At 43.6% G+C, this 13,051-nt stretch overlaps 2 protein-coding genes across 2 annotated transcripts in view; one reads left to right on the top strand and one right to left on the bottom strand.

The window, feature by feature from the left end:
- The window catches only part of LOC117391777 (astrotactin-2-like), a 305,935-nt gene that overhangs the window by 42,333 nt on the left and 250,551 nt on the right, over nt 1-13,051 (bottom strand). The window contains exon 17 of the mRNA XM_055231621.1: nt 6,025-6,347. Coding sequence (XP_055087596.1) covers nt 6,025-6,347 — 323 coding nt within the window. The remainder of the gene's footprint in view (nt 1-6,024; nt 6,348-13,051) is intronic.
- Nucleotides 8,121-12,604, top strand: trim32 (tripartite motif containing 32). The gene is made up of 2 exons (XM_033989682.2): nt 8,121-8,259; nt 8,912-12,604. The coding sequence occupies exon 2, from the start codon at nt 8,919-8,921 to the stop codon at nt 10,935-10,937; it is 2,019 nt and encodes a 672-aa protein (XP_033845573.1). The 5' UTR covers nt 8,121-8,259; nt 8,912-8,918; the 3' UTR covers nt 10,938-12,604.

Below are 13,051 nucleotides of genomic sequence, written 5' to 3'. Positions count from 1 at the left end.
CAGGACACCATCAGTTGTGACCCAATACAGAGTTTGTGTGTGTTTTTCTGTCGGCTTCACAATCATTCAGCGCTAAATGTGTTAAGAAAGAACGGCTTCTCAGAACCTTATCAGAAGAGGTGCTTCCTGGAAACTGGACACAGAGAAAAGCCAAAAGGGCGGTATTGTTTTTAGGGAGACCTTTATGATCTGGAGATTGTCAGACGTAATGTGATTTGACCTTTCGGTTTTTAGAAAATCACTTCTTCAGCAGCAAATTATCGAGGTGAGACAACAACGTGAATCTGCGCGTTAAATACAAAAAAGATTGATTGATGACACTTATATGGCGAGAGCTCTCCTTGGTACTGAAACGTTTATTATTTTAAACATTTGAGCGAGTAGTTTAGCGGAGATTTTATTCCCTTGATTGTGCAACAAAGCAACACAAGCAGCACAAGGAGGGAAGACTTGGATTTGACGCAACACAAATCATATATTATCTCGCAGCTGGATTATTAAAACACAAATATAAACCCACAAAAAAGACATTTGCGATGCATTCACAGTTAAGCTACAAGTAGATCTCCATAAATCTATAAATATCCCATCATTTGAGCTGGGTTGTGTAGAATACTAAGCTTCGGAGTGCAGTTCTTTGCTTCTTGTGAAAGCCCGAGCATGACAGCAGCCACTTGCAAGATATAGAGCATTCTGACCCATTACACTCACAACCAATTTGTTCAAAAGGTTTGCTATAATTCAGTCACTGGACAAACTACTGGCAACTGCACAGACGTAAGCTTATTTATTCACCAACTGAGGTATTTTTCTCTGGCGCTAAAACGGCCCCGTGTTCTAAAGCATGTGTACGGACACGCACGAGCCAGGCCTGCGAGCGAGACCACCTCTGTTAAGGCGAGGAGCGTTTCCAAGAGTAGTTCCAGTCAAATTCATGCAAAAACCAAAAGGAAGGCATGCCAAGTCTAGGGAATTAAATATCAAGACAATGGGGGCATAAACCTCAAACTGCCGCCTTCAAATACATGACGTCATATTGTCTGCGTTATACAGTACATGCAAATACTTTACACATGAGCTCACAACCTCACACACGGCTCTCGCTTTGACAAACTGCTAAACTATATAAATAAGGCTCAAAATAATTAGCCGTCCGAGTTGCCAGCGTACAGTGGAAAAATCTATTTGGCTTCATATAAAGTATTCATGAATCTCTTCTTTTTTTTTCTTCCGCAGATTTCCACAGTGGACGCGGGGACATCTATGGGCCTGAGGTGCGTCCTGAATGCACAATCTGGAGTCATTAGTCAACCCGCATTAATCTTTTATCTCGTCGTGTAAAAAAAAAACGGACCCACGCCTCCGTTGGGCCCGAGCCAGCGCCGCTCCGGCCCAGAAAATGTGAACCGTTTTCAACATATGCAAAGGTCCAGTTCAACGAAGTTCAACGAAACTTTCCTCAGAGCGATTTTAGAAGTAAACAGTCGGGCGAAGGGTTATCGTTTCTGACAGATAATATTGCAGCAAATAACACGCAGTGAAAGAAATGTAATTCTGTCGACTGGACGAAAGTTTTTAAACTGAGTTTCGCTCTAAAACCAGTTGACAGAAGCGCATTTTCCAGGCTGGACGACAAGGGTCACACAGCTAAATTATTCACATTACAAATATATTTTTTAAACAATAACGATTGCAGCTTAAATAGCACGTGTCAAACTCAAGGCCCGGGGGCTTAATGTGGACCGACATGTCATTTTATGTGGCCGCGAGGAGGTAAGTTAAGTCTGTGCTGCATCCGCCATGAACTAATGAGATTTTCCCAACAACTAGAACTGAGAAATATTTGCAAATAATGATCCCAAAATGTTCAGGAATAAAAAAATAACGATTGCATTTCATGTAGCACGTGTCAAACTCAAGGCCCAGGGGCTAAATGTGGACCGACACGTCATTTTATGTGGTCGCGAGAAGGTAAGTTAAGTCTGTGCTGCTTTAATGTCTGTATCAACCATGAATTAATGAGATTTTCCCAACAAAAGATACCAAGAATATTTGCAAATAATGATCCCAAAATGTTCAGGAATTAAAAAATAACAATTGCATCTCATATAGCACGTGTCAAACTCAAGGCTCAGGGGCTAAATGTGGGCCACAACGTCATTTTATGTGGCCACAAGAAGGTAAGTTACGTCTGTGCTGCTTTAATATGTGTATCTCATGAAGTAATGAGATTTTCCCAACAAAAGGAACTAAGAAATATTAGCAAATAACGATCCCAAAATGTTTAGGAAGAAAAAAATAAGGATTGCATCTCATATAGCACGTGTCAAACTCAAGGCCCGGGGGCTTAATGTGGACCGACATGTCATTTTATGTGGCCACGAGAAGGTAAGTTAAGTCTGTGCTGCTTTAATGTCTGCATCAACCATGAATTAATGAGATTTTCCCAACAACTAGAACCGAGAATATTTGCAAATAATGATCCCAAAATGTTCAGGAAATAAAAAATAACGATTGCATCTCATGTAGCACGTGTCAAACTCAAGGCCCGGGGGCTAAATGTGGACCGACACGTCATTTTATGTGGTCGCGAGAAGGTAAGTTAAGTCTGTGCTGCTTTAAAATGTGTATCTCATGAAGTAATGAGATTTTCCCAACAAAAGGAACTAAGAAATATTTGCAAATAACGATCCCAAAACGTTTAGGAAGAGGAAAATTATCGGCATGGAAGGCAGTTTCGAGAAAGGTGAAGGCGAATACAAATTTATGCTCCAAGAGGACAGAAAGAGTACAATCTGGGTCGGCGTTTTGACACCAAACACGGAGCTAAGTTTGCACAAGTTAGCCTGCAAAAAACAAAAAAAAAAATCCAAAAATGAAGTAATAAATACAGAAAAATAGTTATTTAACAAGTTATAAAGTAGTTTGTGACATTTAAAACACATATTTTGCAGATGTGGCCCTCAGTAAAAATGAGTTTGACGCCTCTTGTCATAAAAGATCTACAAATCAAGATAAAATCCGTTGTTTTGAATCGCTCTGTTTCATATTCCCACCCGGTTGTTGACTGAATCGTTACAGTATTATGTTGTTTACTCCTCATTTGAATATGGGTATTTTCACGTTGCGTTTTGGTTCAAATAATGATTGATCGTATAAGACATATTCTGTCAAAGTGTCCGGCAGCCAGGAAGAAGCCAGTGACAGATGAGGGGGTTCGGAGAGTGACAGTTCTGCGCGGCGCACACCATACAAACAGTAACACACACATATAGGCCTAACCTGAGACAACCTTTTCAAAAAAAAAAAAAAACGGACAACTGAAGCTCCATGTGATCGCTTTGAAGAGTTTTGGGAGGGAAAAAAAAAAAGAAAAACCCATCTCCCAGAAAGCTTTTGCAACATGGCAGCTGTCTTTCTCAATATAGGCCCAGCCAAGCAGAAAGATCTCTGGGAAAAAAAAAAAAAACGAAGAAAAAAAGGGATGTGTAAGGGAAACACACATAAAGTCAGTGTTTAGAATCAATCGCTGTGTGTCCCTAATGCAATCTCTACGTATGTCGCATTCAGACACACAGCACCGACGTTTCTAAACCAAGACGAGATGAGAGAGAGGAGAGAGGGAGCGAGGAAAGACAGAAAGAGAGAGAGAGAGAGAACAGGGACGAGAGTGATGGACTCCCCTCCCTCCCAAGAGGTCGATGACATCAATAAGAAGCTAATAATCCTGCCTGGAGCTACCTAAGAAGGGCTGGCCAAAGCTATCCTCTGCAGTCTGGGCCCTCTCCTCCTCCACATACATCCCCCCCTCCAGCCCAGAAGACCACTGGTTTAGCAAAAAAAAAAGGGTGAGCGAGGAGGTGCGCAGTGGAAAGAGGGGAGAAAGTGGAAAGAGAAAAGAAAAGACGTTTTGCTCTTCCTCACGTTTAGCTATTGATGAAGCCCGCTAGAGACCGTCTGCTATCGATTACGCCTCTTTTTCTTTGGGGCTGCGACGCTTGTTATGGGCGGCACGTCTACAGAAGGGCTTTGTAACGTGCGCGTTTGTGAACGTATGCATATTTATGTCCCATTGTTGCCTCTAGTCGTTTTTAGGAGGCGCGGTAATTAGATGCTTGATTGGGGGGGGGGGGAGCGTGCGCCGGTCTGCTCCCCGTGGCGGGTGCGTCACCTGCAAACAGTTGGGTAATTGCTTGCACACGCACACACGAAAAAGACGCATCATACGTGAGGAAGTGAGACCACGTTGAAATGAAGCCGACGTACAGGTAAATTGGGGTATAGTAAATGTTAAGTTAAGCAAAAAGCCGTCTCCTTACATAAGCAATTTGATAGGATTAACTTTTTGTGCACACGCAGTCTTTTGTGCAAAAATCGAAAATGCAACACACATGTGTACTGTATACCTTACACACCAACTTCCTCACAAGGAGAGAAAACTATGATGTCATCTTTTTTATGCCCCCTGTACAGTGCTCATTATGGGAGGAGAAAGTTAACCAACTAATGCCACCTAGGGGTGACTGGGGAGAACTGTCCCGACCATTACAACATCCCTGAAGAGGAAAAAAAAAAGTAGAGCTGTACAATATAAGACAATATGAAGAGAAATACAAGGAAACACTACGACGTGGACTATTCTACTATTATTATACTGCATTATTATTATACTGCATTATTATTATACTGCATTATTATTATACTGCATCACTGTAATACTTCTGTCTCAGAGCTGCTGTTTATCTATACAACTATATATTTAAATACACGTCTATGAACAGAAAATGAAAAGTTTAATGGAAATTAAAATTTATCAATTGTGCAAACATCTATATCTGTCTGTCTATGTATCTGTCTGTCTGTCTATTTCTCTATCTGTCCATCACTCTGTCTCTCTCTCATCTGTCTGTCTATATCAATCTCTCTCTATCTATCTATCCATCTGTCTCTCTGTCTCTCTGTCTGTCTGTCCCGCTATCTGTCTATCTATCTATCAGTCTCTCTCTCATCTGTCTGTCTATATCAATATCTCTCTCTCTCTATCTCTCAATCTATCTATCACTATCTGTCTGTCTGTCTCTCTCTCTCTCTATCTATCTATTTATCTATCTATCTATCCATCTGTCTCTCTATCTGTCTGTCTATATCAATATCTCTCTCTCTCTATCTGTCTGTCTGCCTGTCTCTCTCTCTCTGTCTAATATATATATATATATATATATATATATATATATATATATATATATATATATATATATGTCTGTCTGTCTGTGTCTCTCTCTCTGTCTGTCTCTCTATCTCTCTGTCTATCTATCTGTCTGTCTGTCTCTCTCTGTCTGTCTATCTCTCTGTCACATATATTTATTTATTTATTTGTTTGTTTATGTATTTATTTACTTACATAAATTAATGTGTATTGCTGAATTGTATAACTGATGTCTTCATTTAAAAGTAAAAATCCCCATAATCCCTGGCTCCTCCCCGGCCCCTCTCCAGCTCCTCCTTGGCTCCTCCCTGGCCCCTCCCCGGCCCCTCTCCGGCCCCTCCCCGGCTCCTCTCCGGCCCCTCCCCGGCCCCTCTCCGGCCCCTCCCTGGCTCCTCCCCGGCCCCTCTCCGGCCCCTCCCTGGCCCCTCCCCGGCCCCTCCCCGGCCCCTCCTTGGCTCCTCCCCGGCTCCTCCCCGGCTCCTCCCCGGCCCCTCTCCGGCTCCTCCTTGGCTCCTCTCCGGCCCCTCTCCGGCCCCTCCCCGGCCCCTCCTTGGCTCCTCCCCGGCTCCTCCCCGGCTCCTCCCCGGCTCCTCCCCGGCCCCTCTCCAGCTCCTCCTTGGCTCCTCCCTGACCCCTCCCCGGCTCCTCCCCGGCTCCTCCCCGGCTCCTCCCCGGCCCCTCCCCGGCCCCTCCCCGGCTCCTCCCCGGCCCCTCTCCGGCCCCTCCCCGGCCCCTCTCCGGCCCCTCCCCGGCTCCTCCCCGGCTCCTCCCCGGCTCCTCCCCGGCCCCTCCCCGGCCCCTCCCCGGCTCCTCCTCACCTCTTTGGTGATGTTGTCTTGCACCAGGCTGTACAGGGGCACCACGCGGCTGACGTCCAGCAGCACAGGGGTGGGAGAGGACTGCTCTCCGTTCCTCCCGTTCGCACTGCGCCCTCTGCTGGACACAGCTCCCATCATGCCCTGGTGGTGACACAGGTGGCAGCCGGGCGGACAGCTGCCTTTCTCGTCGCAGCTGATCTCCACGCCGTTCACGATGTCGTCCGAGAGCAGCTGGCTCTTCTGCAGAGCCGACAGGTAACTGATGAAGGGCAGTGACTTGAGCTCCCTGCGTCCTCGGCCCGCGGCGCCCTGTTCTGTCGCCTCTGGAACCACAAACACGACAAACTGAGCAGTGAATACAACGTTCAACACATTGTCTAAGTTATTCTTGCATAACATCTGCCTTCTGCTGTAGTTTGGATAAAGTAACATTCTACAATTACTGACCCCATAAAGTAATTTATGGCCCTCAGTTACAGTAGTAAAGCACATCCACAGCCCGTGAGGAGCAGAAGTGTGGCATCTGGATTCACTTTTCCTTAATGTCAAAACTCTGGCTGCTATTTGTTTTATAGACAATAAATGAATGGGATGATATGGAGGGTTGTGTGTGCGGCCGAGTGTTAGTTACCAGTGTTTTGTGTATCTGGAAGTGCGTGTCCTGGAGGAGGTTTGGGAGTAAAAAAGTGACTTTATTCTTCGCGATGCTGCTGTTTCTGTCTGTTTTTTAATTGCTCATTTTATAGAAGCTTAATTAAATAAATGTAAGGACAAGTGTAGAGCAACTTTTCATCATTTAATGTTTTTTTTATGTCAGTTTAGTTGAAATAGAAACAAAACAACAACCTCTTATGTAAAATTTGGAGAGTTTTGACGTCACAGTGTGAGAGAGATGTGAATTAATCATCTTTTGGTTCCAAATGAGTCAGGTTTGTGGAGAAGCGAGCCTGCTCTCAGTAAAGACAGACGCTTTTCTAAAACTTTCAGTGCAATAAATATAATAAATGAAAAAAAAAAAAAAATCCTGCGGGTTTCAAGAACATTATTTCATTGTAAGTTCTCACAGCACCAGAGTAACCTATAGCCACACAGATTGATGAGGTTTTTGTTGGAAAGAAAACATCCTAACCAACAGACATGAGAAGTGATGGATTGCCATGCTAATGATGTTTAGGCTACAATAACACACTCCCACCTACATTACAAGTGTATGAGATAAGTGCACATGCTCTACAAAACCACAAGTACAGAGAGCATGTGCAGGTTAAATGACACTTTATATACCGTACCGAGCTGTGTGTGAGTCAGGACTATGTGATTAAAGTGTTTGTATATACATATTTGCATAGATTTATGTGCAATTATGCCTTTGTGAAGCTTTTCAGGCTGTCAGAAAGATAGTGATAAGCCTTCACACAGTAATTCTATACGTGGAATTATGTAAACTGACTCAAGGGTGGGCCTAGGAGACTTTATGAAGCACAAAAACACGCACAAAAGGATCAGGTCTGTGCTGTTCAAAACTAATGTGACACTTGACAGAATGGAGTGAATGGCCAATGGGTTTAAATTATTCCATTGGTAATTAAAATGTCTCAGTGGAATATTTTATGTAGAAATAATAAGAAAAAAAAGAAAGAATCTCTTCTGTAGCCTGTGTGATTGCAGTAGACCAATCGTGACATCTAGTGGTGAAGATGTGTCATTGCACGACTTATTTAACAAACACTTCTATGTCTCAAAACACTACAGTATTATTTTTTTTTTAACACATTTATTAGTAATTCATCTTTTTAATGTTATTTATAGGCTATTAATAAAACAATATAATTCATACATAATTACAACAACTTTCGGATACTGAATAGACCAATCTCAAAGACGCATTATTATTATTATTATTATTATTAAATTTAATATTAGTCGATTTTATAAAATTAAAATTATGATAAAACTATTACGGATGTAGAATAAATTGAATAAAACCATGTATGAAACGGACAAAACAGGTTTTAGGCCCTGAGTCATACGTAAAATGCGTAACCTGCGTCAAATGCGTCAGATGCGTCAAATGCGTCAGATGCGTCAAATGCGTAACACACCCGGCAGTGCGTCCCGTGCGTAAAGGTCCAGCACTGCGGCTCTCGCACAAGCAGCTCCTTTAAGCAGCTGCAGTGACTCAAACTCAGCACGCCCTGCAGGGATTAACGTGGATCCAGCGCATTTTCAGGAAAGGTAAAGTTTTTACGTCGATTGACACATAATAAATGAAAATAAACGGGATGTTTGAAGAGCGCAGTTTCGTGTTTGTTTTTATTGTGCAGTGGATGAACATGCGCTGTTTATCTGCGCCTGTGTGAAACATGCACAAATATGCAGAGTGTCACAGGGTCATGTGTTTTAGATGATGTAGATTCGTTGTAGATTCGCTGTAGTTCGTGTAATGGATGAAAGTACGCAGGCTCTAATGTTAGCAGCTAACAGCGGCTAACTCCTGAACAACAAGCTAATGTGTGTTTATGTGTGTTTGTGTGTGTTTATGTTTGCTCTGAAACACACACAGCTTCATCCTGTTTGTGCACAATCAAGTCTCACAGCTAAATATCACCATTAACTCTTACTTTTCATGTGTCTTGCCCCAAACTGTGATCACATTGTGTTTCCAGCTCAGGGGTCATGGATCCTCAGGCATTTTGGTGACATTCTCACACATCAACTGTTTCAAGTAGCCCATTCATTCTCAGCATCATCATGTGCATCTTGTCTGACATATAACAAATGAAAAGCTTTAGCATAAATACTATAAATAACCTAAAATGCCTCCACATGTGTGTTCTGTAACTACTATTTCTACACATCATACTTGTTTTTCTCTGTTCCAAAACAGGGTCACGATGGCTGTGGAATGCCCCCAACTGGACCCGGATTTAATGCGGGAGGTTCTTGAATGTCCCATCTGCCTGGAGACGTATAACCAGGACCAACTGAGGCCCAAACTCCTGCAGTGTGGACATACAGTCTGCCGGCAATGTCTAGAGAAACTACTAGCAAATACCATCAATGGTGTTCGCTGTCCATTTTGCAGTAAAGTGTCCAGAATGAGCAGCATTTCCCAGTTGGCTGACAATCTTACAGTGCTGAAAATTTTGGATTGTACTACCTCATGTAGTGCTGCTGCTGCCGCTCTGATGTGCAAGTCTTGCTGCACTCGTCTACCACGACAGTACTGTCATGAGTGTGCAGTTGTCCTCTGTGAGCTGTGCAAAGCAGACGGTCACATGCTTCAAGGCCATAATGTCCAACCAATCAGAGTAGCTGCTGAGCAGCGGCGCAAAGAACTTGGTGCCAAACTTGAATCTCTGCGAGATGTCATGGGTGAAATCCAAAAGAAGAAAACAGTCATTGAAAATATCTCCAAAACATTGAGGTGTAAATACCGAGCGGTTCAGCAGGACTATGCCACGGCCGAGCTCCGCCTTCAAGAGGAGCTCGGTCGATCTCGAAGGACTTTCACAGCCACAATGTCAGAACTGGAAAAGACCAATGGGCAGGTCCTTGAGGAGCAGACCTACTTACTTAATATTGCAGAAGTTAAAGTTGTGTCACGCTGTGACTATCTGACAATGCGGGTGAGGCAGAGTGATACTGCTCTGCTAAAGGAAGATGGCGGCAGCAGTGATGAGGATGAAGAACTGGATATTAAAAGTAGTTTACCCACTACATTTAATTTACAAGAGCCAGAGTTAGTTGTAATAGAGCAGTCAAAAACCTTAGAAGTAGGAAAGTTAACGGCAAAAGCTTATACTGTTAGCACAGCAGATGAAGAAAGCACTTTAGACACGGCTTTAGAAGGCGCTGAGGGAGCGATGGGGCCTTCATTAGATTTATACAGAGATGTGGATATGTCTGCAAGTGTAGACGAGGCTATTTGTGGCTCACCTGCACATTTTAAGTCCAAGTCTTTGGATGCAGCAGAACCACCTGGAGGGACCAACAGCGAACTACCAGCCTGCCAGTTTGTGAAGAGGATGGGCTGCAAGGGAACACTGCCTGGCCTGTTTAATTTACCTGTGAGCATTTGTGTAACACCACAAGGGGAAGTGTTGGTGGCTGACCGTGGCAACTACCGCATTCAGATTTTTAACCGCAAAGGATTTCAGCGGGAAATCCGACGCAATGCCAGTAGTATTGACAATTTTGTTTTGAGCTTTTTAGGTGCGGACCTTCCTAATCTCATTCCGTTATCCATCGCTGTTACACCACAAGGACTCATTGGGGTCACTGATAATTATGACAACTCAGTGAAAGTCTATACTATGGACGGACAGTGTGTGGCTTGCCACAAGAACCAGCTGATCAAACCCTGGGGCATTGCTGCCATGCCAACGGGGCAGTTTGTGGTGTCGGATGTGGAAGGAGGCAAGCTGTGGTGCCTGGCAGTGGACCGGAACATTGGTGTAGTCAGCTATACTCGCTTGTGCTCTGCTGTACGCCCAAAGTTTGTGACGTGTGATCCAAGTGGAACCGTTTACTTCACCCAGGGCTTGGCTCTGAATTTTGAGAAACGCCACAATGAGCCTCACCTGGAGGGGGGTTTCTCCATCGGGTCAGTGGGTTCGGACGGCCAGCTTGGCAAGCAGCTCAGTCACTTTTTTTCTGAGAACGAGGACTTCCGCTGCATCACTGGAATGTGTGTGGATAACAACGGCGACTTGTTGGTGACAGACAGTGGTCGAAAAGAAATTCTTCAGTTTCCCAAAGAAGGTGGCTACAAAATCCTCATCCAGGAAGGACTAACCTGTCCCGTCGGAGTGGCCACTACTCAAAAAGGACAGCTGCTGGTTCTGGACTGTTGGGATCACTGTGTCAAAGTGTACACATACATCCAGAGAAGGCACTCCTCCACCTCATAGAAGCATACATCCACCCCATAGACCGGTACATCCACATACATCCAGAGAAGGCATACATCCACCTCATAGACACATATATACATCCACCTCATAGACACATATATACATCCACCTCATAGACACATATATACATCCACCTCATAGACACATATATACATCCACCTCATAGACACATCCCCCTCACAGAGTTTTAGTGGTTACTATGACAGGGTATAACAGGTGCATTTGAAGTGTGTTGGCCATAGTTTACACTGTTCTCATTAAATCTTTCTATTCTATTTTAGTGTATGTGTGTTTACAGCAAAAAGAGCTACAACTTAACACATCACAGCTAAAAGAGCTAAAAGAGCTATTCAGGTGAAAGCTAAACAAGGCGTCATGTGATTCTCTGTCATTCCTGGCTGGTTATGCCTCGTTCCAGATGTATGTGTTTATCGCTGAATTAGATTGGCTCTGTTTAAAATACATGGCAGACTGAGACGAACATGTATTTATTTACTATTTATCATGGCCTGTGATGCACTTTATTATGGACATATCATAAAAAGTGTCCTACCCAGATGAGTAAATATCAAAATGTTAACTGGAATAATGACGTAGGCTCGTGCGTCTTGTAGCCATATTAAAATGTCTTGAGTACACGTACAACAGATCAAATATTGCTTCTGTCTGAAGTTGATGTTTGTTTTTGAAACAGCTGCACGATTTGCAGACTTTTGGCTTTCACACAAAACATGAAGTGTTCACCAGTTTGAGTAGCAACACTTACCTAAGCTGCTGAAGCTATTTTATTGATTTTTTTCTTTCTTTAGTTTATTGTTCGTTTATCGTCTTGTGGGGCATTTGAGTCTGACACTGACCTGCCAAACTTTATTTTGCAACTTTAGGCTCAGAAAAGAATCCCTCAGGTTTCACTTGACTTCCACAGTATATCACAAAACCACACACACAGAGTATACCGCACACCCACACTACACCGCACAACCACAGTACACCACACCCCCGCAGGTTACCACACACACTCACACACACACACGCACTGGGGTTTGTTGCTGTTGGCATTGAGCAACACTAATATTTATGTTGGCTCTTGTTGAGTATTTATTAAAACTAAATGATAAACTTGGGATAAGAGTTAGATTCATGTTTGCTCTCATATCTGTTAACTTAATAAACTTACCCAATAAAATGTGTTTCACTACCAACTGTTATTATCTGATGTATCGACTTAACCGGATTTTTGTTCCTACAAATGGTTTTCACTAATGACCTTAACCTTTATGTTCTACCCTGAGCCTTTTCTTTGTTATTTGAAAACTGTAAAAAGACGTTGCCCACGACTGTCCTCCTCTTTAGAGCTGCGTACAAAGCTACACATAATAAAGTGTCCTTTTGTCTGTTTAACACATTGAGTCTCGTTTCATGACCTGGAGAAACTCCAGACGTCTCTGAACTGTTCAAATGTATCGATGCAACACATCTCCAAACCAAACCGTCATTCAGCTGTTACGTCTGATACTTCTGTGAGTTTAAAACTGTCACAACTTTATGTGTTATTGTCAGATAATCCGAGTGCAATAAATACATTACAACATGAGAGCACTTTATTTATTCAGTGTCTTAAAACTAATAGATGTGTTAATGAAAATAAACTGGTGTGTTAATGTGTGAAGAGTGAATGGCTCTTTTATGTAAAGCACTGCCCCCTGGTGGTGTAGGTGTGACACATGACAGTCTGCACACTGCTCACACACTCCGCTCACACTCTGCCCACACTCCGCCCACGCTCTGCTCACACTCTGCGCACACTCTGCTCACACTCTGCTCACACTCTGCTCACACTCTGCTCACACACACTGCTCACACTCTGCTCACACTCTGCTCACACACTGCTCACACACTGCTCACACACTCTGCTCACACTCCGCTCACACACTCTGCTCACACTCTGCTCACACTCTGCTCACACTCTGCTCACACACTCTGCTCACACTCTCTGCTCACACACTCTGCTCACACACACTGCTCACACTCTGCTCACACTCTGCTCACACTCTGCTCACACACTCTGCTCACACTCCGCTCACACACTCTGCTCACACTCCGCTCACACA

This window comes from Periophthalmus magnuspinnatus, chromosome 23 (assembly GCF_009829125.3).
Source record: "Periophthalmus magnuspinnatus isolate fPerMag1 chromosome 23, fPerMag1.2.pri, whole genome shotgun sequence".
Lineage (NCBI taxonomy): Eukaryota > Metazoa > Chordata > Actinopteri > Gobiiformes > Gobiidae > Periophthalmus > Periophthalmus magnuspinnatus.
Note: the sequence above shows the minus strand (reverse complement) of the source record. Positions and strands in the feature narration are given on the sequence as shown.

Coding starts and splice junctions, on each gene's coding strand:
- trim32 (XM_033989682.2), top strand. CDS start 8,919: ATGGCTGTGGAATGCCCCCAACTGGACCCGGATTTAATGCGGGAGGTT.